This window comes from Capricornis sumatraensis, chromosome 4 (genome assembly GCF_032405125.1).
Source record: "Capricornis sumatraensis isolate serow.1 chromosome 4, serow.2, whole genome shotgun sequence".
Taxonomy (NCBI): Eukaryota; Metazoa; Chordata; class Mammalia; order Artiodactyla; family Bovidae; genus Capricornis; species Capricornis sumatraensis.
Window position 1 is genome coordinate 151,942,864 of NC_091072.1, and position 27,265 is coordinate 151,970,128.

The following is a 27,265-nucleotide window of genomic DNA, read 5'->3' on the forward strand; positions in this document are numbered from 1 at the left end:
CCACTGAGGGACCCTGGGGATTCTTGGAGAAGCGGCTGAGGGTAGAACCTTTGAGGGGGACCAAGGGGTAGGAAAACAGTTGATGAAAGGTTTGTGTTGTACAAAGTTCTCGTTACCTGAATTTGTTTTTAAGTTTCTGAATATACATACAGGTCCATCTACTGATATTTTCATGAAATAGGTGAGATGAAGGGAAGGAATTATTTAGTGTTTCCAGTGTAGATTTCATAATAATTCTAGTATTACAAAATATTCTTCCTCATGTTAAAAGACATGCTTTATACTAATGACTAATATTTTGAACTTTGATGATTAATGATTAAATTTTATCAGATGCCACCTTGGCTTCTAGAGATTAATTCTGCTAATCATGTTAATAAACTTATAGTATTTTTGTTGTTGTTTGCGAAGAGGGAAACTAGTTTAAACTAGAAGGTTGGTTTTTGCCTTTTGTTGTTCAGTGACTCAATTATGGTGTTAAGTTCATTGGTGTCCTTACTCTTTCTGGCTACATTTTGCCACAAAGCGGTGCTATTACTTTTCCATTTAACTTTCTTTATTCTGAAGAATAATACACATTTTTAAAAGTATGTAAAGCACACACATGCACAGTGTGAGTAATACATATAAAATAACTGTCTGGAGGAATCGGAACACGACTGACATCCTAGAAATCATATGTATATTCCTTCCCAATCATCATTTATTCCCTTCCTTCATCATTGACTTTGATTGTTCTTTGCCATTCTTTACGATCTGTGTATATATTTTTGAAAGTATAGGTTGGTTTTGCAAAGGAAAACAGGAACAGTAAACTAGAAACTAAAGGGAGCCGTTGCCTTAGGGAGTGGTTAGAGGACTAGTAGGAAAGGAGGAAGAAGGGATGGGCGGTCAGTTGAAGGAGAAAGTGACTCTTCATGTATCTCTGTGTAGCTCTGACTCTTAATAGCCGAAATTGTTTCCCATCCTCTTAAAAACTAGAGAAACGAAACCAGTCGAGATGTGGGGTTGGGGGAACCCCACTGGGGAGGACAAACACTACCCGATGGACCAGTTTTATAAGTGAGCAACATAACCAACCTCACAGGAGTGGGAAAGGCAGGAACGAACGTAAGGAGCTTTGGGAGCCATTTTCCTGAATCAGTTCGGTTCAGTTCAGTCACTCAGTCGTGTCACGCCAGGCCTCCCTGTCCATCACCAACTCCCGGAGTTCACTCAAACTCATGTCCATCGAGTTGGTGATGCCATCCAGCCATCTCATCCTCTGTCATCCCCTTCTCCTCCTGCCCCCATCCCTCCCAGCATCAGAGTCTTTTCCAATGAGTCAACTCTTCACATGAGGTGGCCAAAGTACTGGAGTTTCAGCTTTAGCATCAGTCCTTCCAAAGAACACCCAGGACTGATCTCCTTTAGAAAGGACTGGTTGGATGTCCTTGCAGTCCAAGGGACTCTCAAGAGTCTTCTCCAACACCACAGTTCAAAAGCATCAACTCTTTGGCACTCAGCCTTCTTCACAGTCCAACTCTCACATCCATACATGACCACTGGAAAAACCATAGAACCTAAGGAGCTTTGGGAGCCATTTTCCTGAATACTGTGAAGCTAAAGACAGAGTATTCAATTCAGTTCAGTTCAGTCACTCAGTTGTGTCTGACTCTTTGCAACCCCATGAATCGCAACATGCCAGGTCTCCCTATCCATCACCAACTCCCAGAGTTCACTCAAACTCACATGCATCGAGTTGGTGATGCTATCCAGCCATCTCATCCTCTGTCGTCCCCTTCTCCTCCTGTCCCCAGTCCCTCCCAGCATCAGAGTCTTTTCCAATGAGTCAACTCTTTGCATGAGGTGGCCAAAGTACTAGAGTTTCAGCTTTAGCATCAGTCCGTTCAAAGAACACCCAGGACTGATCTCCTTTAGAATGGACTGGTTGGATGTCCTTGCAGTCTAAGGGACTTTCAAGAGTCTTCTCCAACACCACAGTTCAAAAGCATCAATTCTTCAGCACTCAGCTTTCTTCACAGTCCAACTCTCACATCCATACATGACTACTGAAAAAACCATAGCCTTGACTAGACGGACCTTTGTTGGCAAAGTAATGTCTCTGCTTTTGAATATGATTAGTAGAACATAAATGTTGTAATAAAGAAAGACATTGTAGACAATAAAGGCTGGGTTTTTTCATTATTCAAGAAGGAAGCTGCAAGTGAGTAAAGTGGGAAGACGTAAAGGGCTGGAATCAGGAGTACTTGTAAGAACTCATGGTATTAAATGTATGTACAGACAAAGAAGTACAGAGATACTTGTGTGTGTCTGCACAGGGTTATTATAAATGCATGTATTTCCTGCCTCTGTATTTTAGAAGCAGTAAGTACACCTAACACCCAGATTTTGGTTTCTGCGCACCTTCCTCCAGTAAAATGAACTGAGGCATCTTACAGAAGCAGTCGATTGCAGGACTGGGGCAGGGAAAGACACGTGAGCCTTGACAACCTTGTGGTTCCAGAGCGTGGGAACGTGCTCAGCTGAAGGAAGATGGGGGATGTGGGAAGACCTTGCAGCCAACCTGGAGAAACATGTCCTGTGCTGAAATAAGCTGAGTCAAGAGCAAGCAATGGTAGTTTTTTAATTTAATCCATCCTATGAGATAAATATCAATGAGTCCTTGCTTATGTAAGTAAAGTTGAACAGGATCTGCTTTGCATTTTGACCGTGCTGTTTTTTACAGTATTTGGATGCAGATTAGAATAAGTCTGGTTTTGAGGAAAGTATATGCCAAGACTTCCCTGGTGGTCCAGTGAGTACAACTTCATGCTCCCAAAGCAGGGATTCTGGGTTCGATCCCTGGTCAGGGAACTAGATAACCCAGGCTGCAACTAAGACCCAGCGCAGTCAAATAAAATATTTTTAAAAAAGAAAGTGCATGTGAATAAATACGTGTTGCACATGTGCTTTGAGTAAATAGTGATGATGTAAGATGATCAAGGTCTCGCCTCTGAAGGAGCTCAGATAACAGTAGGAGGCCCCATAGTAAGATGAAGGTGGGAGTTGAGAGAGCTTTCTGGTAGTGAAGAGAAGAAAGAAGAGAGAGCGAATTTGAGATGAGTTACCTTTAGGTCAGAAGGCAAGACTGTCATACAGATTGGAATGTGGGCACTGAGGGACAGGCAGGAATGGGAATGGCTTGTAGGCTCCTGGCATGGGGAACTGTGTGTGTGCCAGCGCTCAGTGAGTGATGGGTTAACCCCAAGGCTGAGACCACCAGGTTCTCCAGGAAAAGAGAACATGTCCATTTCCAACAAGTGAAGCTGGCTGAGAGCTTTCCTACTGGAGGTTTGAGCCAGCAGTGGGGTGTGCAGATTTGAAGTGTAGAGAAGCCTGGTGGTGGTAATTTTGGAGACTTGAGCTCAGAAATCGTATTTTGATCTGTAAGAATCAGACACCATCTAGAAATAAAATACTAACAGAAGAATTTGGAGTTAGAGCTGAACCCTTGGCATCTTCACTGTTTAGAGCTAGAGTAATTAGGAGAGGCACTCGAAACAAACGAAAATGAGGAGGCCAGACGAGGCAGGAGAGGAAAAGGAGGTACAGCACCCCTGAGGTCAGGGGAAGACTGGGGATGCTTCCGGGAGGCTGAGAAGGAAGTCAGCATCCATGCACGCTCTGGTCTGCTGTATCCAGGATGGTCAAGAGAGGGTACTCAGCAATCCCTCCGGGCTCGGTAAAGGGGTGCCTTCCATTCTGACCTCTTGACCTTGGGTGCCATAGATGGTCCCGCATCCATCCAGACACTTTCCTTGACCAGTTTTTCTGTTGGACACTCACCTAGATTCACTGCACCTTTCAAGATCTTTGGAGTATCTGCTTAGATGTGTTGAATATATGTGACTGTTGTAAGACATGGTTACACAATGGGTCTTTAAAGGATCTCTGCCACAACCCATGCATACTAACATTTAAACCATTCTACGCTTCCAGCCGATACTCACAAATGCCAGGCATGAATGATGAAACAGTGAGCACAGACTGGAGATGGAGCCTTTCCCACCGTTGTGTTTTTCCATCATTGCTCCTCTTCTGTTGACATTCTGCAATGAGTTTCGCCATACTTTCCCCTACTCAGGAATTTAGCTCTGTATTAGTTAAAGTCAGTTCTAAGTTGTTTCATTCATTTCTATAAGCCATGTTTCCCTGTAATTGGCTAAATTGGAAAATGGAAACCCACTCCACTATTCTTGCCTGGAAAATCCCATGGACAGAGAGAGGAGCCTGGTGGGCTGTGGTCCATGGGGTCACAAGAGTTGGACACAACTTGGTGGCTAAACGACAACAGCTGTCGTCGTCCTCAGTAAATGTTTATTGAGAGCCCATTATGGAATTGTCATTTCTCTGAGTGCTGTGAGGAGAGAGAGAAATAAGAATTATTTTACTCCCTGTGAATATTAGATATGCTTATTAAAGGCACTTTTTTGTGTGCTGGATGTGTGAAAAGATGTGACATAGTGCAGTTCATGAGTAATTGCCATGTGAAGAGCTGGAATTACATAAACCCCAGCAACGGAAACCTCCCAGATAAACAGCATAGGGAAGCAGGTCTTAGCTGATTTGACCGATAGTCATTTTGGGATTAGAAAAGCTTTGTATTGAAAGCCTACCCATCTTTTAAGGTTCAGATCAAATGTCCCCTGCCTGGTGAAGCCTGCCTAACTCCTCGCAGTGGGAATTAATCACACTCTGTGTTGCAGTTCCATTACAGTTTGTTTCTGCTTTAATTTCAGAGCTCATTTTCTTACCTTGTATTTATTACAAGCTGTTTGTGTGCTGTCTCTTTTCCATATTTGATTTTGGGAACCCTGTCTTGGTACTTTGCACATTGTTCTCTGTAGAAAACTGTTCACTGATTTCAGTTGCATCAATAGATGTCAGGAACTGTTCATTCACAAGCGTCTTAGCCTGGCCTTGGGAGCTTCAGTCTTTTAAGTATTTTCTAGCTCATTTTTAGGTGAGATACTCACTAGCATAGCTACCCTATACTATACAACCTGGTGGTGTAGGTCTTCCTTAAATATAGTTCATTGGCTTTCTGATGTACACTTTTTCACTTAGGCAGTCTTTCTGTGAATTTCTAGTTTTACCGCCTAAAGGTTCCGGCTTAAAATGAACTTCTGTTGGTGAGCTCTACCCTGTTCTGGTTACTGTCTTCCCTGTTGTTCCACAGCCTGTGTGTTTAATTATATTTTACTGCTTTATATTTTTCAGTACCCTGTTTCAGGAATCTTCCTTTGTGATTTATTTTTTTTCCTTTTTATTTTAATTGGAGGCTAATTACAATATTGTGGTGGTTTTTGCCATACATTCACATGAATCAGCCATGGGTGTACATGTGTTCCCCGTCCTGACCCTCCCTCCCACCTCCCTCGTTTGTGATTTAATCCTCCCTTCCTTCCCCCTTTTTGTCTAGTTTGTATCTGCCTTAGGTTCAGGGCTATTTTTTAAAATTTCTTTTTAGCCTTAATGTTTTGCATACATTAAAAAGTGAAAATGTTACTGGCTTAGTCGTGTCCAACTCTTCACAACCATAGGATTTCCCAGGCAAGAATACTAGAGCGGGTTTCTATTTCCTTCTCCAAGGGATCTTCTCGACCCAAGAATTGAACCCAGGTTTCCTGCATTGCAGGCAGATGCTTTACCATCTGAGCCACTAGGGAAGCCCCAAGCTGTTCATTAATTACAGCTATAATTGTTGTAAATATTCAAAATTTAGTTACAGATTTTAAAAATCATGTATAATGATCTTAAATTTAGCATCCTAATATTCTTGAAAATTTTCACAGGTTACTATTACAAGCCTCTCACATTTTAATGAAGGAAACACCGTCCTCCCTTGGTTCAGAGTGGTCGGTCACCTTATGTATTTTTATTCTTTCAGCAGTGACATTTATTTTGTCTTTTGACAGAACTAAGGTTTTAGCCACATTCTAATACGGCAGGGCAGACTGAACTGGGAGCAGGGGGCTCACATCAGTAGTGTTTCGTGCTCTGTTTTTATTTATAACAAAGGTAGGTATCTGGATTTAACCTTGAGAAAGGGCACTGTCAGGCAGACTGATGGGCCTGCTGAAAAGACATGGCGGCTTCCACAAACCAGCTCTCCTGAGACCAGTGAATATTGAGGACAGAGTTCAGAGAAAGTAGAGATAGAGATAGGAAAAAGCAGTTTTCCATGTGTTTAGGCATATTCGCCTCTTAGGTGCAGAATCAGTGAAACATTTGTGTTTTCTTCAAAATTACATTTTATTTGCTCTACCTACAAAATTTTTTTTTCCTCCATTTTGGTAAGAGACTTTTTTTTTCTTTTAAATAAAGACTACTTATCCTTGGTTTTTACACTGGCCATGGGGATAATTACTTAAGAAAACCGTTTAAAAAATTAAGATGGATACCTTTCTAGAAAGAGTACATGATGTGTCACATGCCAGATGTTACTGTTCTTCTTGTTTTTGTAAAAATAAATTTTGACTTCTTAACAGATCTTCTCAACCTATTTAAAGATTTAATTCTGCATCATTTCTTCCTTTGTGGTTAATTTTTTTTCTTAGGGCTGCTTCTGTCTAGAATGTGAGCATAGGTGGGTTTTTATGGAATTCTTAATACATTTAAATGGAATTAGGGATTACACAGGAAAAGTGTACGTACTACAAATCAGTATCTGTTTTTACAAGCGTGTGGGTAGCTGCTGAAATCCGAAAATTATGTTTTCATGCAGGTAAAGCACCTACTCATACTGTTGGCACATGTGTAACATGTTAAAGCTTTTAGCTCAAACTGTGCCCCTTCTTACCATTTAAGAAAAAAGCAAAACAAGTCTTAAAATTATTTAAAGAAATTCTGCCATGTCTGAAATGTCCTCAATAGATACGTTTCCCCCTGGACAGATTCAGTTCCATTGAATAGCCAGTGGAATTTACTGAAAGAATGTTTACTGATAGTACAATTGTGTGGCCTGCTAGGCTGTTTCCTTTAGTTAAGTTTAGCCCTATTCTATGGGAACTTTTAGTCATATCATTTGAGCTTATTTCAGAAATGTGCCCCATAAAACGATGAGTGGTTAATGTTACATTTGGCAGGAAAATTCTTAAAAGTACTGGGGTCTCCTTCAGTGAAACAAATGGTTTAATCCCTTCCTTTGTGTTATCGTGGAAGCTCCTCCTCTGAATTTAGAAGGTGAAGAGCCCTTAACAGAGAGCAGAAGCAGGTGTCTATGCAGCCCCTTTGCCAAGACCTCAGAGACAAGAGACACCCTCTTAGGAACAACATCGGTTGTTTATTACGTTAAGTAAAAAGTTATCTTTGGGGTTTTTGGTGAAGACTTGGAAAAGGTGTGCTTGTTCTTTTTATAAGCGTTATTATCAGAGGAGATGTCCTACGATTAAGTAAACCACATGTCCTTGCCCAAGCTTCTGATAATCAGCTGCCAGAATTTTCAAGATGAGAACCTGCCCATCCATGTGGGCTGTTTGTCCTAGATGTTCTAAATAGATTATATATAAAGCATTGCTTTTCATGTGTACGTTTCCATTTCTTTAATGAAATGCACCTGCTTTTGTTTTGAGTTTGATTTTTAACAAATTGAACTGTGGGAGATATTTGAGTGACTTTAAAGAGAGCAGAGAAGAACATATCTTTCGTTTTAATCCAAGGCATTTCCTTAAAACAAAAAGTAGTCAGTGTGAAACCAAATTCTGTCCCTGTGTTAGGCTAGTGTTCCTTTCTTAAAATTGACTTCATCAGTGCATCTGGCTTCAATTTTTTTACCACCCCACCCCCCACCTCACTAAACATCTGAGAAATTGGCCATTGAATTCTGACATGTTGAATGATTTTAATGAAATCTTCCTCATGTGTATTTGTGCTTGGGGGTTGAGAAGGTGGAAGGAAGGGTAAGCAGTGGGGTAGAGGACGATAAAGAATTGCTGTCTTTTCACATTAAGGATGATGGATAGCGGTTAACATTAGTATCTCTCAGCGCAAGTTAAACTCTCCGGTGAGTGCCATTTACCCCAGAGGAAGCGGCTCTCAGTGTTCACCCGAGTGAATGACCTCCACCGGCAGGACCAGGGACAGGGCGATGAGTGCGTGGTGCTGCTACCTCCAGTGTCCTTCATGAAGTCTGCACTGCCCTTCCTTCTGCTGCTGAGAAAAGTTTAATGAGATCTGTCTGTATCAAGTGATCTGTTTTTATGTTACTGTATTACTGAGTCTTTTCTTTTCATTTTGAGGGAGATGTTTGAAGGGAACAAAAAATTAATTTTTAATTGCCGCTGTTCCTTTTTTTCCCCCTTTTTCCTTTGCTTTTCTTTCTGAACGTTTGATCTGAAGGCCAGGCAGTGGGGAGTAGTCTCACAGCTGGCACAAAGCTGATGTTGACAGAGCTGATGTCAAGAAGCAAAGTTCAGAGGAGGGAAGCAGGGGGGTGGGATTATGGGATTTGCCAGCGGGTCCGCCCTGTCTTCTTGTGGAATTGCCTGAGCAGAGTTACAGCTGCCACAGATTGTGCCTAATCTTGTGTGAGTGTAGGAGGCTTGCTGTTTTAAGAGTTGGAGGAATTCTTCAGTAGCGTCTCTTCTCCTTTCTCCCTCTCCCATCTCCCACCACCACCCCCCCCCCACCCCACCCAACTAGTCACAGAAACCTCCTCCTCCAATCCTTTCCTCTGTGAGTGAAGGGGTCACACTGGAGCCCCGCTAGTAAGTAGAGCTGGCGTAACAGCAGGCTGCAGTGCCTAATCCAGAGACAGAGAACTGGCCTGTGTTAGTATTGATGAGCATACACGTGATCTATGGCAGCTGACATAAAATTCTACAGGTACTGCTTTCATTTGAAGTGAAAGCAGTTACTTAAAATGGTGAAGCGTGTTCCTTTACTGTCTCCACCTGGCTCTTCCCTCAGTTGTCTGCTGTGCACAGGACACGTCTTAAGTTTAGGGTTGCACGAATCAGTTCAACCATGTGAAAAGTCAGTTTGAGAGCCAGTGAATGAAAGTCTCTTTCTCTGCTTAGTTTCCCTGACCCCAGGCTGCCAGATTCACATTTTTCTTCCAGATAGCGAATGCTAAAAAGTTAGATTGACTCCAAACAGGACGAATCAGCCCTCTCTTGTGGTTTCAAATTAGATTCGTTTTTGGCTGAATTTTGTGACTTTTCCTCCTGTCTGCCTAAAGAGTAGATAGACTTCTATGCTGAAAATTCATGCGGGATCAGGAGATTACAGAGGGCAATACCTAGGGGGAGTCAACAAGACTCTGAATATTTCATTCTTGTATTTTCTTTAAAAAAATGGGTCCATTCCCCAAAGGAAGGAACTTCACTGAAATGTGGAGGAAAGAGGAGCCCAGCACGCTGCAGTCCATAGGGTGGCAAAGGGTCGGATACGACTGAGTGACTGAGCAACAACAACTTATTAATAAACCTCTGTTGTGTAGCTATCTAGGCATTGACCCAGTAGTTTTTTTCAGTTGAACTTTGATTGGCATATTGTTGTGTATTCCTAGGACTGAATTGTCATTGACTTAAGTTGGATTACTCTTTATTTTTTACCATAACCACAACAGCTGTCATTAGAACTCAAGCCAATTGCAGGTGTTCTTCCAAATCTTGACAGAATGCATATTTTGCTAATCTCATATCCAATGATACGCTGATATATAACTCAGTTTTGTGAAGTCTTCTGAATATCTGCCTTTCACATTTTCGGTATGTTTGGGTTTCATTTTAATTTAGTGTTGTTTGGTTTCCACTCTAAAATAATCTCCTAACCAAAGCTATCTTTTCAGTAAGGGCTCTGCTGTCCAAACTGTTAGGTTTCTCTCAGAAGCGCTTTGGATAATCTCTGTCTTCATTCTTGATTGCTTCATTAGTAATCCACTTTTCTTATGCTGGAGCCATATCCTTGGGCACCATGAAAACTGTCTTCCAAGATGGCCCCAGAGCATCCTCACCTTTTGGTTCTCAGGCCCTTGTGTAGCCTTGTGTCAGGGTCAGCCTTCGTGCATAGTAGAAAGTGTCAGAAATGACAACGTGTGACTTCTGAAGCTGGCACAAGAGACATGGACGCCCTGCCCTCCTGGGTCACCTGCACTGAGGACTGCCAGGCGCCATGGGGAGAGGAGCCTCAGAGGCCTTTTGCCAGTGGTCATCACCAGCTTGCCCCCGTGTATGGGGAAGCAGAGGGCTGAACCCTGGCTGACATCTCAGCTGTCCCCTATCAGAGAACCTGGAGCCAGAGCTGTTAGGGTAAACTGCTCTTGACCCACAGAAACTGTGTAGACAAACAATTTGTTCTCCATTACTATAAGCTGCCAAGTGTTGTGGTAACTTGTTATAGAACAATAAATAAAAAATAAGCACTTTATATCCGAGGTATTAAAGTGATCCACCACGAGCCTGAATTCTTTTTTCCTTGCAGTTCACAGTTTGATCTTCTCTACTGGTAGAAGAGTAAGTGCTACTTGAATTTGTTAATGTTATCATTGCAGTAGTTTTCAGTCACTTGTTAGAGCTCTGGACAGTGTTTGCCATAAGAATTCTCAGCTAGTAATTTATATTTGTGTAATAGGCCATGTTTGCGTTTCTGATAGAAATCCATATTTACCTCCCCAGAACGTCCTTCTGAGCTTGTATAGATTATCAGGGCTAGTGGTTTTGGTTGGCTAACCAAATTACTCATCCTTAGGCAGACCAGTTGCTTACATCCAGTTATCATTTGTAGTTTTCTTGTATGAGATTGAGAAAAATCTTTGCTCTATTTAATTCATTAGAGGAAAAAAAATCTTCCTTTTCATTTCTTTTAAAAATTAGTTTGCCAACAGTATGTATGTAGAATATAATCTGATTGATCATGCTGTTTACTTAACTTTTTCATCTAGGCTTAACTTCAGAGGGAAAGAGAATGTTTTGCTATTGAGTCTTATTACTTCAGTTCAGTCACTCAGTCGTGTCCAGCTCTTTGCGACCCCATGAATTGCAACACGCCAGGCCTCCCTGTTCATCACCATCTCCCGGAGTTCACTCAGACTCATGTCCATTGAGTCGGTGATGCCATCCAGCCATCTCATCCTCTGTCGTCCCCTTCTCCTCCTGCCCCTTATCCCTCCCAGCATCAGAGTCTTTTCCAGTGAGTCAACTCTTTGCATGAGGTGGCCAAAGTACTGGAGTTTCAGCTTTAGCATCATTCCTTCCAAAGAACACTGCTTCATCAAAGCTGGCCTTGAGCCCAGTTTAGAGTGTAGTTCAAAAACAGCTTTGTGTTTTTACCTAATCAAGCCCTAGCTACCTGTCTGCCTAACACAATTTTCTTCTCTCTGTTAATGGAGAAAGTCCATCACAGATTTCTCTTGCTTAATTCACTTGACGCTTTGCTCTCAGTAACAATATACTTCTTGAGCTTCTTTACTCTTTCTTCCCTTGTCTTATTCTCTTTTGTGCCCACATCTTTCTGCCCTAGATGTACGTCTGAAGAGAAGAACATTTTATCAGCACATAGCCTTTTTCTTGATAAATAGGCTCTCTTTGGGTTAACCAATTAGCCTCCTTCACCGAGTCTTCCATCGTTTTCCAGGACAGTCTCCGTAAGAAGGATGACAGGATTGAAGAGCTGGAAGAAGCCCTAAGAGAGAGTGTGCAGATAACCGCAGAGCGAGAGATGGTGCTGGCGCAGGAGGAGTCAGCCAGGACCAGTGCTGAGAAACAGGTCTGCAGTTTTGTGCAGTTACAGGCCGTGCTGCTGGGTGAAGGAAAGGTAAAGCCCAACCAGTGTAGTCTAGGTGAGCTGTGCATAACACGTGTTTGCAGGCTTTCAAATACACATCATCGAGCGTAAGTATTCAGACTTAAATAAGAATTGAAATATAGTCATGAAAGAATTGATTCATGTTCCTGCAGAGGTCTCTGCTCTAAGTGTCTGGGGCTGACTTGTGTATATTGATTGTGTACGCTGACACATACATCTGATGAGATGATATGGAATTTGCCAGTTTGTTACCAGACTAAGCACAACTCTGCGTTTAAATGGGATGGGAACACATACACATTTCGGAGTCAGACATGATTCAAAGAGCAGGACATTTCTTTTGTAGTCTGTCTTGTCCACAGGAGCAGTTAAAAGTTGTGACAAGTTGAGGTTGATGACAGGTGTGAGGGACATTGGTGTCACAACACCTGGAGTCCCAGATCATTGTGTCTCCACCTCGAGGTGACTTGGTGAAGAATTCTGCCGCTGTCTGTTTTCTCTGTTTTTATACATCTTTTTAGAGCCTCATACCCTTGCGTTAAACTTTTTATTAGGAACAGTAAAGGTGGGAGGTGTGAGAGGAAGAAATAGTTTTAACGAGTGAAGGCTCTCACCGCAATTTTCTCAGTGTTGTTTCCATCTCTTGGAGAAGCATAAGCACTAAACCAGGTGAACAGTGTTCACATGACTCTTTCGGGGAGCCCTCTGCTCAGACCACCCATGGCTCTTTATGAACTAGGGTAGCTCATAGCCGGGAAGAAGGGTGCCTTGCAAAGCAGACATGTCATGGTGTCCACCAGGCAATCCCCTCATACATTAGACACAGGCCTGTGGCTTCTCCAGTGTCAAGTGTAAAAAGACTGACATTTATTAGCAAAGTTGACGGAAAATCAGTCTTTCCAGAATGAGTTTCTTTTAGCGCCCTATTCTTAGATAAATGCCGTGGTCCACTTTCTATTTGAGTATTAATGTACTATTAAACAGATCCTGGGGTAGTGGAGAGCCTCAGAGAACAGGGTGGTGTCAGCCATTGTCCCAGGGCAAGGAGGGATTTTCTTGGGTATTACCTTTTTTACATTCTTCCTTTTCTTTTCAGAATATTCCCCCCACCCCTGGTTTGTTGTTGTTTTTCTGTCAGGATTTTTTTTCTGCTTTGGGATCATTATTTAGTGACAAGTCTTCCATACTCTGGGCTTCCCTGGAGGCTCAGAGGTTAGAGTGTCCGCCTGCAATGCGGGAGACCTGGGTTCAGTCCCTGGGTCGGGAAGATCCCCTGGAGAAGGAAATGGCACCCCACTCCAGTATTCTTGCCTGGAGAATCCCATGGACAGAGGAGCCTGGTAGGCTACAGTCCATGGGGTCGCAAAGAGTCGGACACAACTGAGCGACTTCACTTTCACTTTTTCTTTCTTCCATACCAGGGGGCTTCCCTTGGGGGATCAGATGATAAAGAATCCGCCTGCAGTGCAGGAGATGTGGGTTCAATCTCTGGGCCAGGAAGATCCCCAGGAGAAAGAAATGGCAACCCACTCCAGTATTCATGCCTGGGAAATCCCATGGACAGAGGAGCCTGGCAGGTTACAGTCCATGGGGTTGCAAGGGTCAAACCTAACTTAGTGACTAAACAACAACTTTTCTACCAAAGATCATGTAGAAATGTTGGCGATTGGTAATAAATCACATATGAAGACCGCTGTTACATGTTCTTTTTTAGGCTACTGTGTGAGCTGCTTGTAATTTGCTTTCTGGGGCTGGTTGATAATTAGATCAGTTTTTTTTAGTTTAGAGAGAAGTTGAGCAACCTACATAGTTTCCACATCCACCTTCCTAAACCTAAGTTTCCATTTCTGTTAACATCTTGTGTTGATGTGATGCAGTTGTTAAAATTGATGGGCCAGTATTGATACTTTATTAACTAGTCCATAGGTTACATCTTGGATCACTGTCTGTGTTACGCATGTTACAGGTTTTACTGAGTCCTTAATGGCATGTATCTATCATGACAGGATCCTAGAGAGTAGATTTAGTCCCTAAAAATTCCCCACGCTCCTCCTCTTCATGTCCCACTACCCCTGCCTCTTCATCTCTCCCCACCTCCCCGCTCCCTAATCTTTTTCCTGTAGCCTTTCCTGACTGGATTCTTTCCTTCAGCCTCTGCATTGAAAGTTATCCCACGTCTTCTTGTGGCCTGAGAGCGTATTTTGTTTTTTCTCTGGATATATTCCACCTCATGGATGTGTCACAGTTTTCTTATTCGTTCACCTATTGAATAACACCTTGGTTGCTTCCAGTGTTCTGCCAATTGTGAATAAAGCTGCAGTAAATATCCGTGGTTTCTGTATGGACATCAGTAAATACCTGGGGGTGTGATTGCTAGATTGTAGGGAAAACTATACTGAGCTTTGTAAGAAACTGGAAATACCTTTTGAAGTGGTTGTAAATAATTTGCTTTTACTTGCATGCCTTTTTCTCTCTCTCTTTCTTATTTACCTTCTTCCCACCATTCTGCTTCTCACTGCCTGTCTGAAGCTGTTGAGTGAAATTCTGCATGAGGCCCGTCATTTGGGCTTTAAGTGGTTTAAGGTATGAAGACACCGCTTTTATGTCTGTTCTTCTGGGGCCACATAACCCTCCTCCACTGTCCTCTCCAGCTTTCATCATCTGTCCCTGCTTTGTTTTTTTTTTTGGTCTGTCTTCTAGTCCTACTGTTAATTTGCTTGAATGTATTAATTGTATGCACCAAAGTAATCTACAGGTATTTGTTTGAAATATCTTAAAATGGCTTTTTTGGCTAAGGACATTCTATTGGGTTGGCCAAAAAGTTCATTTGGTTTTAAGTACAAATAAAAGGCCTGTGTTTCATTTTCACCAAGAACGGTATTAAAGAACGTATTCCCTGACAGAACAAACTTTTTGGTCAGCCACAGTGCTCACTATCTTCCTCAGGTCCAGCATCTCTGTCTCTTGCCTCGATTTAGCCTCTGAGAAGAAATGCCCCTCCTGATAGAAGGAGGGTCTGTGCATCTTGAACTTCTCAAGGAGCAATGGGAAATTGGGAACCGTCTCTCATTAAAATACAGAACCTTTTAAAGCTCGAGCAGAGGAAACCCATCAAAGGAAGATGATCCTTCCGCCTTCCCTGTGTTCTTCCAGGACCCCTTACTTACCTGTGTTCCTGTTCCTTGCTGCCCTACGTGGAGACCACGCCCCACACTTAGGGAGGTGGGGCGATGATCCAGGGAAGGAAGCCCTCCCCTCACCTGTGTCAGCAGATGGAGAGGATGAAGGGACTCAGTCATCCTGAGGGGGGAACCCAGGGGGTCCTCTCACCTTCGCTTTGTTCTTTTCCACGTGATTTTCTTCTTCTGAAACTTCACCCTGCTCAACTTGCGGCAGGTTTTGTGTTTTGTTCAATTCAAGAGTCTGTATGAACACAGAGTAAAATATTGCTCTCTTGTAAACCAGTTTCAGAGTTGCCAGGGGTAGAAGCAACGTCTACCTTCAGCAATGTTGCTTTGAAGTTAAAATTTTGGACATGGTTTGGTTTTTGTTTTTTAGCACTTGAATGTTGTAAATATCTTTGCTGGTATTCTTCCAGAGTAAATTTATTTTCTGAAAGAGCACATTGCTAACTAAATGTTAAAGAATGCCTCTAAAATAGCAAGACTTTTTCCTTGTCACTCAGTAAGTTGGGTTTATATCTGTTCCTAAAGTATATTTTTTAATATTTTGAGCAATGAAAATATCTGCTCTCAATATGACTAACATGTGCGTGAGTTCTGAGTTTTACTTTTTTAAAAATCCCTTTGGTTTTTTTTTTTTTTTTTTGGAGTATAATTGCTTTATAATGTTGTGATATACCACAATACAGGTTGCTGCTGTACAGCCACGTGACTTGGCTATATGTATACACCTATCCTCTTGGACACCCCCCATCCCATCCCTATCCCATCCCATCCCCTCTAGGTCATCACAGAGCACCAAGCTGAGCTTCCTGTGCTATATAACAGCTTTTCACTAGCCATCTGTTTTACACAGGGTAGTGTATATATGTCAGTACTACCTATTTTACTTTCAGAGCTCATTTTTAATAGTAATACTTTTTTTTTCAAATTGCCATTTTGCCATTGTTCAGCATATATGTTTGGCATGTATGTTAAGTGTAAATTCTTGAGCTAGAAGATAATGAGGTTTTACCAATGGTTTGCTAGATATCTTTTTTAACACGGATTTTTAAAAAAAAATTTATTTGCATATTAAAATTGTGCAGATTTTAAAAATTATTTGAACAAAAAAGTGACACCTGACTGAAGTGCGTTTCATAGCCTGTAGGACACCTTGGACCAGTGTCATCTCCACTCCAGGTCCTCTTGTCGTCCCTCGAGGTGCTCCCTTCAGCTTGCAAGTCCTCTGCCTTCCCGGTCAGCCAGGCCGGCAGAAGGGAGAGGCAGGCGCACCTCCTTGCCAGTAGTTTTTGGTTCTTTGGTGTGAAAATGGGCAGCACAGTCACTTAAACGTGATGCAGCTTCGTTTTGTGTTGTCCTGGTGCATATGGGCAGCACAGCTGCCTCATTACAGCTCGCCTGCTTGCTTCTCCTGCTCGATTGTCACTTCTGAAGGCGGTAAATTTTTCTCTGCGGTTCTGTCTTCCTCACTCTGGTTTGTCAGGTGTGATTGCAGAGGAAGTGGATGCTGGATGCACGCGGGTGGGGTCTGCACAGTGGCTGCTGCCAGGTGTCCTGTTTTTATTCTTGAGTTCACTTCAGTTGCTCAGTCGTGTCCGACTCTTTGTGACCCCATGAATCGCAGCACACCAGGTCTCCCTGTCCATCACCAACACCCGGAATTCACTCAAACTCATGTCCATCGAGTCGGTGATGCCATCCAGCCATCTCATCCTCTGTTGTCCCCTTCTCCTCCTGCCCCCAATCCCTCCCAGCATCAGAGTTTTTATTCTCAAGGATTTATTAAATCCCCTACGGCTGTGAGTCTACCCAGTCAGTTCCATAGCAGTTATTGCTGTGATGGGGCAAGCACTGTTTCACACGGACCAGGTAGCGCCATGAAGCAGGACTGGTAGCTGGGCAGCCTGGAGAAGACGGCATGGCAATGAGCCTGTGACTGGACTCCCCAGCTTTCCCATTGCCTTCTTACTTTCAGCTGCTGCCAAAACGGATAGCTCGTAATCTGGTTCTATAAACCTAATCCTGTACTGATCTGAGTATTTAGAGCAAATTATATTTTCCTCATTTATAAATTGATGGTCATGCTCAGAAAATAAAATACTTTCACTTATGCTGCCTTTTCCATAAGCATCTATTGAATACCATATATTTTTCCAGATACTGAGCATTGAAAACAAGAAGGTATGGGATACAGCCTGTGCCTCAGGAAGTCCATGTTTACTGGGAACGACTGGAGAATGAACCTGTCTTTAGTCATGGTTCAGATTGCTAAGTGCCACTGGTCAGGATCTGAATAGAGGGCTTTCCAAGTAGAAGAGGAAGGGCCACTCTCACCTTCTGAGAGGGACAGCGTTGTGCCCATGAAATGTGTGTGTCTTTCTAAATAAACCCACTTTCACTTGAAAAAAAACTAGAAGCGGAAGGGCAGCATGTAATCCAGTGCAGAGAGATCCACAAAAGGCTTCCTGGAGGAGGTGGCTTATGCACGCACTCAGTCTTATTTAGTGTCAGGCAAAGAAGAGGTTTTGTTTATCCATCTAGGTTATTCTTTAGGCTTTGCTGAAGAATGTTAGCTGTATTATATGGTAGTAGAATTGTGACCACATCAGGTTTGTCTTTTCAGCCCGGTTCTCTCATCTGAGCATATCGGCTGTGTATCTTTACTCCAGTATTTCACTGCCATCTCAATTGGAAGCCATCCAAATTCAGAGCTCTTTGATTTCTCACCCTCCAACCAGTCTTTCCCTCAGGCTTTTTCTTCTCATCTGAGAAAGCGCTCTTATCCTACAGAACTTAGGCGCTGTTGGTGGGAGGGGAGTCGAGTCCGAGAAAGGCAGGAGTGACAGCTCAGGTGCTGAGACTCTGTGCTGTGACTCTGGTTCAGAGGCCCCTTCAGAGCTGCAGGGAAACCATCGTGCCTGGTGGCTAAGAAGTGGGCTCTCGAGTTAGACGCCTTGTCTGGAATTACGGATCCACCACTTACAGGTTGTGACCTCAGGCGAGTTGCTTTGCATCAGCTCCTTGAGCGGTCAGAGAAGGTGTGTACGTAGTGCTGGGGAGGTGCTGGCATAACGCGGTGCACGTGCCATGTGAGGAGCGGCTGTGTGTATACAGCACTTAGAGACAGGCAGTCAGTAGACCTCAGCATTCTTGACACTTCTCTCATCTCCACCATGGCCCTTGACAGCCCCATAGTGAGGGCTGGTCCCACGAGTCCAAGGCCTCAAAGAAGTCTAGAATCCATAGACCCTACCTGGTTGATCCAGCAACAGTGATGACATGTTTAAGTAACCGTTTTCATATGTATGCTTCATACGAGTTTTCATCCTTGTCACTTGAGGAAATCCTCCCCTCCCCTCACCTGGCCTGGAATTTTTAGCCTCTGCATCAGCTGAGGCTGCCACAGCCTACTAACAGGCAGGCCATGTGGTCATCATTCCGGCCACCAGATTCTTCATTCTCTGAGAGCATGTCTTAGGTCAGTGCAGGAGCGTAGTCTGTGCATAATTTTCCAATTTACTTTCAGGTTTTCCTCTTGAAGATAGTTTGGACAGCTTTAGTAAATGACTAGAAACGTATGCTGTGAAATAATGGGGAAATAGGAGATGTTATATGAATTGATGCTTTCAAACTTTAGTGCTGGAGAAGACTCTTGAGAGTCCCTTGGACAGCAAGGACAGTCTGTCCTAAAGGAGATCAACCCTGATTACTCATTGGAACGACTGATGCTGAAGCTCCAATGCTTTGGCCACCTCATGGGAAGAGCCTACTCATTGGAAGACTGATGCTGGGAAAGATTGAAGGCAAAAGGAGAAGGGAGCAGCAGAGGATGAGACAGACAGATAGCATCACCGACGCAATAGACATGAGTTTGAACAAACTCCAGGATAGGGGTTTGTGAAGTGAAGGACAGGGAAGCCTGGCGTGCTGCAAAGAGTCAGACACAACTGAGCAGCTGAACAACAACAACGTAAGAAAGTTTGGTTGTTGGCAACGTAAACTGTGCTTTTAAAGCAGTTCACTGGTTTCTGCAGACGTCATCATTTTTCATCAGTGCAAAGATTGAAGATGCTGTTGTCATGTAACATTTTATTGATAAACATATGGAAGCTACGTGTTTAACATTCAAGGGTCTGAGGAGATGTGACAGTTAAATTCGCAGCCATGATCTCTTCGCCGTGTGTAATCATTCCAGTATTTAAATTAGGCTCCTTCAAGATGCACCTAGTAAGTCTCATTGTAGAAGGTTGCTCTGCTGTCAGAGTTCGGGTCTCCTTTGTTACGGTGACTGGTTATGAAATGAGGCACTTGACAGACTGAAGTGAGACTGCTGGAAATACGTCACGTCTGCCTTCACGGTGACAGCTGGCTACAAGAGAAGCCCCACCAGAGCCTCTCTGCAGTTGACAGGGGACTTCAAAGGCCACCAGTGCTGCCACTTCAAAGGAGGGTCCTGCCATCTCTGGCTGGTTGAAAGAAGCAGTTAAACGGCCGTGCCCAGCCGTAGCAGAAATCTCTGTGTTTAGACTTCTCCTTTTGATCTTCGAGAGTTGTATGAAATGCGTGTTAAGTTGAAGGAATGATACAGTCTGCAGTGATGGCAACCCAGTATTATTCTGCATTTCAGTCCACTTATTAGTGGAAATCACCCAAATATGTTCAAATAACAGCAAGTCTCAAGATTCAAGTGTCTCAGACAGCAAACATTCAAAAAAAGAGTTGAAACTGTTTGAATGCTGTAGTCACCTTCACAAATGCCAAATAAGTCAGATGTAAATTAAAATGAAACTCTCGGTGTGTTTTAAAAACTGTCCTTCAGTCTCTCCTTGTAATTTTTATCCCCTTTTAGTTAGAAACTAGTTCTGAATGTTGATAGTAAGAATGAGAGACAGCAATAACCAACCTATGATCTCAAGGCTGATTTGCATGGTTTAAACTGACATTTCTCTATATTTACTAACTCTGTACTCAAAAACTTGTTTGTTCTATTTAAAATCTTATCCAGTTATGCTGGATACACTTTTGAAATAATTAATCTTTGTATCATTATTGAACAAGCAAGCAAGCAAGCAGGGATCTCAGTTTTAATAAAACTTGTAATAGCAGATCAGAATCCTAACAAGCATCTTTATGATAACAAGGAAAAGGCAGCAAGGTGAAGTCTTCCAGTTATTAATAGAATGCCGTGACCTTTTGTTATTTACGGGGTTCCCCTCTTACCATATGTATTGTAGAAGGGTTAAACTAAGAAACCCTCAAATCCTTCCACCCTGAGCTTGTGTTTTCTTAGTTTCTTACTACATAAAATGAACAATTTAGACTTGCCAGAAGCTTCGGCCAGTATAACTTCCTCTCTAGTTTTGCCAGATGGGGTCAGTAGACAACAGCTAAAGAAATTAGAAAGGAAAACTGAAGCCCCCAGGAAATAACCATATGTGATGGTTATGATCCCCCCCCAAAAAAAATCCCTATATTCATCAGTAATTTGTAAAGTAATTCTTAAAAAGAGATTAGGAATCACTTTAATTTGTGAAGTAATTTTTTAAAAGACAACTTCTGTTTGTCTGTTCCTGTCTTCCTTTTAGAAACTTTCTGATAAAATAGTGCATGCTTATATTATCCTGGAACTTCAGGACATACCTGTTTCTGAATTTCAGCTTGATTTTTTTTTTTCTTCTTGTTCAACAAAAAGACCACATCTGCATTTTCAGAAGTTAAACGAAAATAGGGACTGCAGTGGAGAAGTAATAAAACTTTGGCATGCCTCACGTTGAGCCCAGAGTTGAGGGCCGCAGTCTGTAGATACTGGATTTCCAAGCCAGCGGTTTTTAAGCTTGTATCCACCACGTGTGACTGCTGCTGTACTGGGAGGCGCTTATGGAATCTTCCTGGCAGGTCTGTGACAGATCTGTTTGTTCGTACTGCGTTCTCAGGTGTTTGGCCTTTACCCTGGACTCTCCTGAGCAGTCTGATAAACTGAGTTATTGACGACAGAGGCAGTCATCCAAAATGCAGACAAAGGTACAGTCGTAGGAGCCAGATGGCTTCCCGCTGGTGTTTATATGCAGTTTATGTTCCCCTTGGCTGCGCCTCCCTGGATGTTTTTAATGAAACCTATTTTCCTAGAGAAATCCGCACAGCGGGGCTGGTCTTGCACAGCAGAGAGTTCTCGTGTGTGTGTGTGGCGTGGCCTAAGCTCTGCCTCGGTGCTCACGGGTCTCTTCCTATGGCCTCCACCCTCTTGAGTGAATGAAGGTGTGCAGGGCTCTGAGCCAGAATCAGGTGACGTGGGTGCTATGCCGTCTTCTGTTTATTAGCTGTGATGGAGGGCAAGGCCCCTAGTGCCTCTAGGCCTCTGTGCTCTCACCTGTGTGGAGTCGATTATCACCCCCACAGGTGTTCTGGTTTTCTGTAAAAGCAGGACACAGATGTTGAGCCTCATTTATTATGGCCAGACCAGAACAATCCTGTATAGTGTGTATGAGTGTGTGCATGCTCACGTGTGAGTTCCCTCTTTGTGTCCCTGGGTTGCCAGACATTAAATCCCACACTTTTACTTTTCTCCTATAGCTAATAATAAACTTTTTATACAGACAAATAACTGTCTTTTGCCAGTATTTTCTTTGTACTTCTAGGTAGCTGTTTTTTGTTTTTTTTTTTTTAGCAATACAAATGATAGGGATTAAAATTTCCAGTTAAAATGTCAATAAGTTTTTGTTTTTATTGGTGAAAACTTAAGGAAACAGTCTGAAACTGTTTCATGCAGATTGTGCATTTGACCTTAGAGGTGGGGTCTCTAGCCTTAAATGCTCTGACTTCATGCTAGGAAGAGGACTGCTGTTTTCTGTAATAAAGTTGAATTAAGGTTTTCTCCCTGTGAAGTGACCATATAAATTTTTAAATTTATTTTTAATTTGAGGATAATTGCTTTACAATGTCGTGTTAGTTTCTGCTGTACAGCAAAGTGAATCAGCTATACATATGCATAGATGTCCTCCCTCTTGAGCTTCCCACCCACCCCTCATCCCGCCCCTCTACGTCAGCACAGAGCGCCGAGCTGAGCTCCGTGTGCTGCACAGCAGCTTCCCACTAGCTGTCTGTTTACACACGGGAGTGTCTGCATGTCAGTGCTGCTCTCCCAGTTCGTCCCATCCTCCCCTTCCCTTGCTGGGTCTACAAGTCTGTTCTCTATGTCTGTGTCTCTATTCCTGCCCTGCAGATAGGTTCATCAGTATCGTTTTTCTAGATTCTGCAAAACTCTATTAGTCTTTGCCCTGCTTCATTCCATATTCCAAGGCCAAATTTGCCTGTTACTCCAGGTGTTTCTTGACTTCCTACTTTTGCATTCCAGTCCCCTATAATGAAAAGGACATCTTTTTTGGTTGTTAGTTCTAAAAGGTCTTGTAGGTCTTCATAGAACCCGTTCAACTTCAGCTTATTCAGCGTTACTGGTTGGGGCATAGGCTTGGATCACCGTGATATTGAATGATTTGCCTTGGAAACGAACAGAGATCATTCTGTCATTTTTGAGATTGCATCCAAGTACTGCATTTCCGACTCTTTTGTTGACTATGATGGCTACTTCATTTCTTCTAAGGAATTCCTGCCCACAGTAGTAGATATAATGGTCATCTGAATTAAATTCACCCATTCCAGATCAGCCCTGGGATTTCTTTGGAAGGAATGATGCTGAAGCTGAAACTCCAGTACTTTGGCCACCTCATGCGAAGAGTTGACTCATTGGAAAAGACTCTGATGCTGGGAGGGATTGGGGGCAGGAGGAGAAGGGGATGACAGAGGATGAGATGGCTGGATGGCATCACTGATTCGATGGACGTAAGTCTGAGTGAATTCCGGGAGTTGGTGATGGACAGGGAGGCCTGGCATGCTGTGATTCATGGGGTCACAAAGAGTCAGACACGACTGAGCAACTGAACTGAGCTGATACATATGTGTAGCCAACTAACTTTAAGCAAATGTCTTCCCCCAAACCTAGACAGCTTGCACAGCCCTCCTAGTGTCTTCTGTATCCTGGTGTGTTCTGTATCTATTCCCTGGTGGCTCAAGTGCTAAAGTATCCACTTGCAACACAGGAGACCCGGGTTCAATCCCTGGGTCGGAAAGAGCCCTTGGAGAAGGGAATGGCTCTCCCTACTCCACTATCCTTACCTGGAGAATCCCATGGACAGAGGATCCTGGCGGGCTACAGTCCATGGGGTCACAAAGAGTCCGACTCACCCGAGTGACTGACATTTTCACTTTGACTTTCCAGGAATGCACAGAAAAATTTTTTTTAGGAGAGAACTTACCAGAGCTCGAAGTTCAAGGAGAAGTCTTGTCCTGCTTCTTTTTGTGTTTCTTTTCCTGAGTTAATTCACCCAGGTGCAGAAAAGGTAAAGAAAATGTAATGTCATCTAGATTATTTCTAGCCTCCTTTCTCACAGGTGTAGAAGAGGAGCCATGCAGTTTATGTGGACCCAGGAAATTAGTAACTTTATATTTTACTTGATGCTGGTGCAAGCTATTTGTAGCTAAAATAAGCAGTTGATAGCAGAAATTAATCAAGTAATGGTCTCCGCCAAAAAAAAAAAAGTTTTCAGTGCTTACTTCCGATTTTGAACTCTTAGTTTTGGTGTTGTGTTACCAGGAAATCACGTAAACAGAATCGATCGTGAGATGAACATTGGCCCCTGCACAGCCTCTTTCCAGCCTCTGTGACTCATGTGATGGAAGTTCTCCCAGCAGGGGGACGTTGTCACTTTGCTTTGATAACATACACCCGCATTTTATTGATGTCGGAGTTTTCAGGGTCCATAGTGGAGTAATGAGTACTTAATATAGGACTTATCTAACCCACACCCTCTGCGAAAATTGAGACGGCTTGAAAAAGAAGCATTTCTCTCACGTTATTGTATTTCCACTCTTTTCAAATTTATCTCCAGTTGAAGATGTGTCAGCCACAGCATGCTATTCCTAGAAACGTAAAGGCAGCCGCCAGCGGAGGGGCACAGCCAGTCAACGTGAATCCAGCTCCTCGGCGAGTTGGCCTTAACTGTACGGGTGTTTGGGAGCCCCATGCAGCATCAGACATTATGGAGCATCCTAGGGGAATGTGAAGCCTATTTTGAAGGACATTAAAGAAAACTTTTTTGTGTACATTTCTCACCCATGGGAGCACATTAATTATTTAAAGTATCATTTGTTGATTTTTAAAAAATATATATATATATTAAAACACATGTCACTGGACCAGATTATAGTTGGGACATGTGAGCTCTAGCCCTCTGGCCAAGGATCAAACCTGGGTTTACTGCATTGGGAGCATGGAGTCTAAGCCAGTGGACCACCAGGGGAATCTCATCATTTGCTGATTTTATTTGGCACTGTTGGAGAAATCCAGCAGTGCATCAAAAGGCAAGAAATCGAGAGACTTCCCCGAGCCAAGCAGTAGTTTCTACAGTTTCTTCTTTGTGACTTTTGCTAAGGTTTGGGTTCCTCATAGTGTCAGGAGGCTAACAGACAGCAGTGGTATCTGACAGTTCCCAGATAACATACTGCTTAATTCAGTGCTCTTTGTTACCATTAGGTCACCTCAAGAATCACTTATATCTTATTTTCAATAAACAGAATAGGAAGTTAAAGCTAATGTTATCATATAAGTCATGTGCATTTAAATGGAAACTAGACAAACAGAACTTTTATGTTGCTGTTTTGGTGGCCTCTGGTTCATTTTGAAGTGCCTGGTGGAGTTAGCTCTACTGTTCTTCTCATCTTGGATTTTACCAGACCCCGCCTCCCTCAGCCCCTGATCATCTGAGCTCTGCTCCATCACCGCCACACTGTCCAGGGCTTTCTTGCCTTAACCTAGCTCTTCAGCTCCTCTTTTCCCTTTTATGTTTCCTACTAGATCACCAGAGTTTACAGATTCATGTCTCTTCCTTCACCCCTTCAGCAAATACTCACTGAGTGTCTACTCGGCCCTGGGTCCTGGCACTGAGACACATTCTCACTTTACCTCTGAAACCGCTTTGACCTTCTTTGCCTATTAATCCGGCCTTTCCCCTGGGATCTCCCGACAACCCTCTCTGGTGATCGTGGCCATTGTTTAGTTGCCAAGTTGTGTCTAATGCTTTGCGACCCTGTGGGCAGCAGCCCACCAGGCTCCTCAGACTGTGGGGCTCTCCAGGCAAGAATGCTGGAGTGGGTTGCCATGTCCTTCTCCAGGGGATCTTCTGGACCCAGGGATCGCACCTGTGTCTCCTGAGCTGGCAGGTGGTTTCTTCACCTCTGAGCCACCTGGCAAGCCCTTCTAGTGATCAGTAAATGTTTATTCTGCGCCTTGGAGTTGGAGGGCGGACTCTCAGCTGTCCTGCTTCCTATTGCCCTTCATACCGCTATCCGGCACAGCCTTATGGCAGCCTCTGCTTTCTCAGGGCTCAGGATGTTCAGCTGTGGTGTGAAGCTTTTCCGTGAAGTGTTTTCCTGCCTCGCTGACTTGAGCACCCACATGGATAACCCATCTGTCTGTCCTCTCCAATTCCTGGCCCGAGAGGTCACTGCCTCCATGGCCTTTCTTCATCCCACATCTGACATCCTTGACCTTATTACTGTAATCCACCTCCACCCACCTCATGACAGTCCCTTCCTCTCAGATCACTTTCCTGTCACCTCAGCTTTCAGGGTCCCATGACAGCTGTCTTTCTGTGTCGTTAGAGCCCCTGTGTCTTTTTTCACTTTATCCTAGCCCCTCTCTGTTCACCTTAGATTCCTTAGTCCATTGTTTTAGTCATTCTGATCTTAACTCTAAATCCTACTGCTCCTCTGTTTCGTCCCATCCTTTGGTACCTTGTTGCTTTGAGGAGAAAAGCCCAAACCCCTCGTGAGGCCTTCTCAATCCTTCTACGTCTGACCACTTCCTGCCTCTCCTGCACATGGCCTCCCTTCTTTCCTTGTTCTCAGGGCTTTGCTTTCATAATTTTTATCTTCTCAGATAGATATACACTTTTGTACTCCAGGGCTTCTAAAGACGCCAGGCCCGGGGGCTGGAGTGCTGTTTTGCTCCGCACCAGCTCCTTGACTTCCTTGGGGGATCTTTCCCTCAGTCCCCCACAGCACAGATGAAGGCCTCATGCTGCTTATCCTCATGGCATCCTGTGCTTCCTTCAGTTCAGTCAGTTCAGTCGCCCATTCATGTCCAACTCTCTGCGACCCCATGAATCGCAGCACACCAGGCCTCCCTGTCCATCACCAACTCCCGGAGTTCACTCAGACTCATGTCCATCAAGTCAGTGATGCCATCCAGCCATCTCATCCTCGGTCGTCCCCTTCTCCTCCTGCCCCCAATCCCTCCCAGCATCAGAGTCTTTTCCAATGAGTCAACTTTTCGCATGAGGTAGCCAAAGTACTGGAGTTTCAGCTTCAGCATCATTTCCTCCAAAGAAATCCCAGGGCTGATCTCCTTCAGAATGGACTGGTTGGATCTCCTTGCAGTCCAAGGGATTCTCAAGAATCTTCTCCAACACCACAGTTCAAAAACATCAATTGTTCGGCACTCAGCTTTCTTCACAGTCCAACTCTCACATCCATACATGACTACTGGAAAAACCATAGCCTTGACTAGACGGAACTTTGTTGACAAAGTAATGTCTCTGCTTTTGAATATGCTATCTAGGTTGGTCATAACTTTTCTTCCAAGGAGTAAGCGTCTTTTAATTTCATGGCTGCAATCACCATCTGCAGTGATTTTGGAGCCCCCAAAATAAAAGTCTGACACTGTTCCCACTGTTTCCCCATCTATTTCCTATGAGGTGATGGGACCAGATGCCATGATCTTCGTTTTCTGAATGGTGAGCTTTAAGCCGACTTTTTCACTCTCCTCTTTCACTTTCATGAAGAGGCTTTTTAGTTCCTCTTCACTTTCTGCCATAAGGGTGGTGTCATCTGCATATCTGAGGTTATTGATATTTCTCCTGGCAATCTTGATTCCAGCTTGTGTTTCTTCCAGCCCAGCGTTTCTCATGATGTACTCTGCATATAAGTTAAATAAGCAGGGTGACAATGTACAGCCTTGACATACTCCTGTTCTTATTTGGAACCAGCCTGTTGTTCCATGTCCAGTTCTAACTGTTGCTGCCTGACCTGTATATAGGTTTCTCAAGAGGCAGGTCAGGTGGTCTGGTATTCCCATCTCTTTCAGAATTTTCCTCAGTTTATTGTGATCCACACAGTCAAAGGCTTTGGCATAGTCAATAACACAGAAGTAGATGTTTTTCTGGAACTCTCTTGCTTTT

General features: G+C 43.4%; 1 protein-coding gene across 3 annotated transcripts in view; it reads left to right on the top strand.

Moving 5' to 3' along the window:
* Positions 1 to 27,265, top strand: part of ERC1 (ELKS/RAB6-interacting/CAST family member 1) — a 245,201-nt gene that overhangs the window by 99,208 nt on the left and 118,728 nt on the right. For 2 of the 3 annotated variants that reach the window (XM_068970755.1, XM_068970756.1), the window contains one exon: positions 11,620 to 11,751. The exons of the other annotated variant lie outside the window; for it this stretch is intronic. In XM_068970755.1, coding sequence (XP_068826856.1) covers positions 11,620 to 11,751 — 132 coding nt within the window. The remainder of the gene's footprint in view (positions 1 to 11,619; positions 11,752 to 27,265) is intronic. 3 annotated transcript variants of the gene reach the window in all.